Genomic DNA, 3,826 nt, shown 5'->3' on the forward strand with positions numbered 1-3,826 from the left:
TGGGCACACCTGGGGACACCTGGGCACACCTGGGACACACCTGGGGGGCAGCTGGGCACACCTGGGGACACCTGGGCACACCTGGGCACACCTGGGGCCAGTTGGGACACACCTGGGGGCAGTTGGGACACACCTGGGCACACCTGGGCACACCTGGGCGCCGCCTCGGGCACCACCGTCAGTCACATCTCCGACATCGTGGGGCAGGTGAGCACACCTGGGGGCAGCTGGGGGCACCTGGGGGCAACTGGGGGCCGCTGGGACACACCTGGGGACACCTGGGGGCAGCTGGGCACACCTGGGACACACCTGGGCACACCTGGGCACACCTGGGCACACCTGGGGGCAGTTGGGACACACCTGGGGACAGCTGGGGCACCTGGGCACACCTGGGGACACCTGGGGACACCTGGGACACACCTGGGCACACCTGGGGGCAGCTGGGGGCAGCTGGGGACACCTGGGACACACCTGGGGCACACCTGGGCGCCGCCTCGGGCACCACCGTCAGCCACGTCTCCGACATCGTGGGGCAGGTGAGGGGCACCTGGGGGCACACCTGGGGGCAGCTGGGGGCACCTGGGACACACCTGGGGCACCTGGGGGACACCTGGGACACACCTGGGCACACCTGGGGGCAGCTGGGGGTATTTGGGGACACCTGGGGATAGCTGGGACACACCTGGGCACACCTGGGACACACCTGGGACAGGTTGGACACACCTGGGCTCACCTGGGAAGGGGGTTACCTGTCCCAGGTGAGTCACTTGTGTGGGCGTGTCTGACCTGAGTGGGCGTGTCCCCCTTTAGGAGGGCGTGGTCTATGTGGGTGGGCGTGTCTGACAAGAGTAGGCGTGTCTGACAAGAGTGGGTGTGCCTGATCTGAGTGGGTGTGTCCTTTAGGAGGGCGTGGCCTGTGGTGGGCGTGTCTGACAAGAGTGGGTGTGTCTGACCTGAGTGGGCGTGTTCCCTTCTAGGAGGGCGTGGTCTGTGGGTGGGCGTGTCTGACCCAGGTGGGTGTGTCTCACCTAAGTGGGCATGTCTGACCCGGGTGGGCGTGTCCCTTTAGGAGGGCGTGGTCTGTGGGTGGGCGTGTCTGACAAGAGTGGGCGTGTCTGACCTGAGTGGGCGTGTCCCCCTTTAGGAGGGCGTGGTCTATGTGGGTGGGCGTGTCTGACAAGAGTGGGCGTGTCTGACCCGGGTGGGTGTGTCTGACCCAAGTGGGCGTGTCCTGAGTGGGCGTGTCCCCCCCAGGAGGGCGTGGTCTGTGGGTGGGCGTGCCTGGCCCAGGTGGGCGTGTCCTGAGTGGGCGTGTCCCCCCGCAGGAGGGCGTGGTCAGTGGGTGGGCGTGCCTGACCTGGGTGGGCGTGTCTGACCCAAGGGGGTGTGTCAGACCCAAGTGGGCGTGTCCTGAGTGGGCGTGTCCCCCCCAGGAGGGCGTGGTCTACGCGGTGGAGTTCTCGCACCGCTCGGGGCGGGACCTGCTCAACGTGGTCAAGAAAAGGACCAACGTGGTTCCCGTCATCGAGGACGCCCGGCACCCCCACAAGTACAGGATGCTCATTGGTCAGTCCCACGGACCCAAAATCGCCCGAAATTACCCCAAAAATCACCCCAGAATCGCCCAAAAATCACCCAAAAATCACCTGAAAAAATGACCCCAAAATGACCCAAAAATGACCCAAAATAAACCCCCAGAGCCCCGGCACCCCCACAAGTACAGGATGCTCATTGGTCAGTCCAACGGACCCAAAATCGCCTGAAATTACCCCAAAAATCACCCCCAAATACCCCAAAAATCACCCAAAAATCACCTGAAAAAATAACAGAGAAATGACCCCAAAATGACCCAAAAATGCCCCAAAATAACCCCCCGGAGCCCCGGCACCCCCACAAGTACAGGATGCTCATTGGTCAGTCCCGCGGACCCAAAATCGCCCGAAATCACCCCAAAAATCACCCCCAAATCGCCCAAAAGTCACCCGAAAATCACCTGAAAAAATAACAAAGAAATGACCCAAAAACGCCCCAAAATAACCCCCCAGAACCCCCACACCCCCACAAGTACAGGATGCTCATTGGTCAGTCCCACGGACCCAAAATCGCCCGAAATCACCCCAAAAATCACCCCCAAATACCCCAAAAATCACCCGGAAAAATAACCCCAAAATGACCCCAAAATGACCCCAAAATGACCCAAAAATGCCCCAAAATAACCCCCCAGAGCCCCGGCACCCCCAGAAGTACAGGATGCTCATTGATCAGTCCCACGGACCCAAAATCGCCCGAAATTACCCCAAAAATCACCCCAAAATCCCCCTAAAAATCACCCGAAAATCACCTTAAAAAATAACACAGAAATGACCCCAAAATTACTTGAAATGACCCCAAAATAACCCCCTAGAGCCCCCCGGCACCCCCACAGGGACAGGATGCTCATTGGTCAGTCCAACGGACCCAAAATCGCCCGAAATTACCTCAAAAATCACCCCCAAATACCCCAAAAATCACCCGAAAAAATGACCCCAAAATAACCTGAAATGACCCCAAAATGACCCAAAAACGCCCCAAAATAAAATACCCCAAACTGACCCAAAATACCCCAAACTGACCCAAAATACCCCAAAATGACCCAAAATACCCCAAAATACCCCAAAACACCCCAAACCTCTCAAAATACCCCAAAACACCTCAAAACACCCCAAAGCCCCCAAAATAAACCCCAAATACCCCAAATACCCCAAAATACCCCAAAATAACCCCAAATAAACCCCAAATACCCCAAAATGACCCAAACCCTGCAAAACACCCCAAAATGACCCAAAACACCCCAAAATCCCCCAAAATTACCAAAATCCCCCAAAATACCCCAAAATGACCCAAAACACCCCAAAATTACCCAAATCCCCCAAAATACCCCAAAATGACCCAAAATTACCCAAAACACCCCAAAATGACCCAAAATACCCCAAAATGACCCCAAATCCCCCAAAATTACCCCAAATCCCCCAAAATTACCCAAATCCCCCAAAATACTCCAAAATGACCCAAAACACCCCAAAATGACCCAAAACGACCCAAAATGACCCCAAAAACCCCAAAATTTCCCAAATCCCCCAAAATACCCCAAAATAACCCCCAAATACCCCAAAATTTCCCAAATCCCCCAAAATACCCCAAAATGACCCAAAATGTCCCAAAACACCCCAAAATGACCCAAAACACCCCAAAATGACCCCAAGAACCCCAAAATTACCCAAATCCCCCAAAATACCCCAAAATGACCCAAACGACCCAAAATGACCCAAAACACCCAAAAATTACCCAAATCCCCCAAAATTACCCAAATACCCCAAAATGACCCAAAATGACCCAAAACACCCTAAAATGACCCAAAACACCCCAAAATGACCCAAAACGACCCAAAATGACCCCAAAAACCCCAAAATTTCCCAAATCCCCCAAAATACCCCAAAATAATCCCCAAATACCCCAAAATTTCCCAAATCCCCCAAAATACTCCAAAATGACCCAAAACACCCCAAAATGACCCAAAATGACCCCAAATACCCCAAAATTTCCCAAATCCCCCAAAACACCCCAAAATGACCCCAAATCCCCCAAAACACCCCAAATCCCCCAAAATACCCCAAAATGACCCAAAACACCCCAAAATACCCCAAAACGACCCAAAACACCCCAAAATGACCCCAAATACCCCAAAATTACCCAAAACACCCCAAAATGACCCAAAACGACCCAAAATGACCCCAAAAACCCCAAAATTACCAAAATCCCCCAAAATGACCCCAAAACACCCCAAAAA

At 54.3% G+C, this 3,826-nt stretch overlaps 1 protein-coding gene across 1 annotated transcript; it reads left to right on the top strand.

Moving 5' to 3' along the window:
- Positions 1–479: 479 nt before the first annotated feature.
- On the top strand, positions 480–2,361 carry LOC135408034 (rRNA 2'-O-methyltransferase fibrillarin-like; the record flags this gene model as incomplete). The annotated part of the gene is made up of 2 exons (XM_064643403.1): positions 480–536; positions 1,434–2,361. Coding segments are annotated over 2 exons (282 nt in total), but the record flags the coding sequence as incomplete, so codon positions are not given.
- Positions 2,362–3,826: the final 1,465 nt, after the last annotated feature.

The sequence above is a fragment of the Pseudopipra pipra genome, unplaced genomic scaffold (assembly GCF_036250125.1).
Source record: "Pseudopipra pipra isolate bDixPip1 unplaced genomic scaffold, bDixPip1.hap1 HAP1_SCAFFOLD_134, whole genome shotgun sequence".
NCBI classification, from domain to species: domain Eukaryota; kingdom Metazoa; phylum Chordata; class Aves; order Passeriformes; family Pipridae; genus Pseudopipra; species Pseudopipra pipra.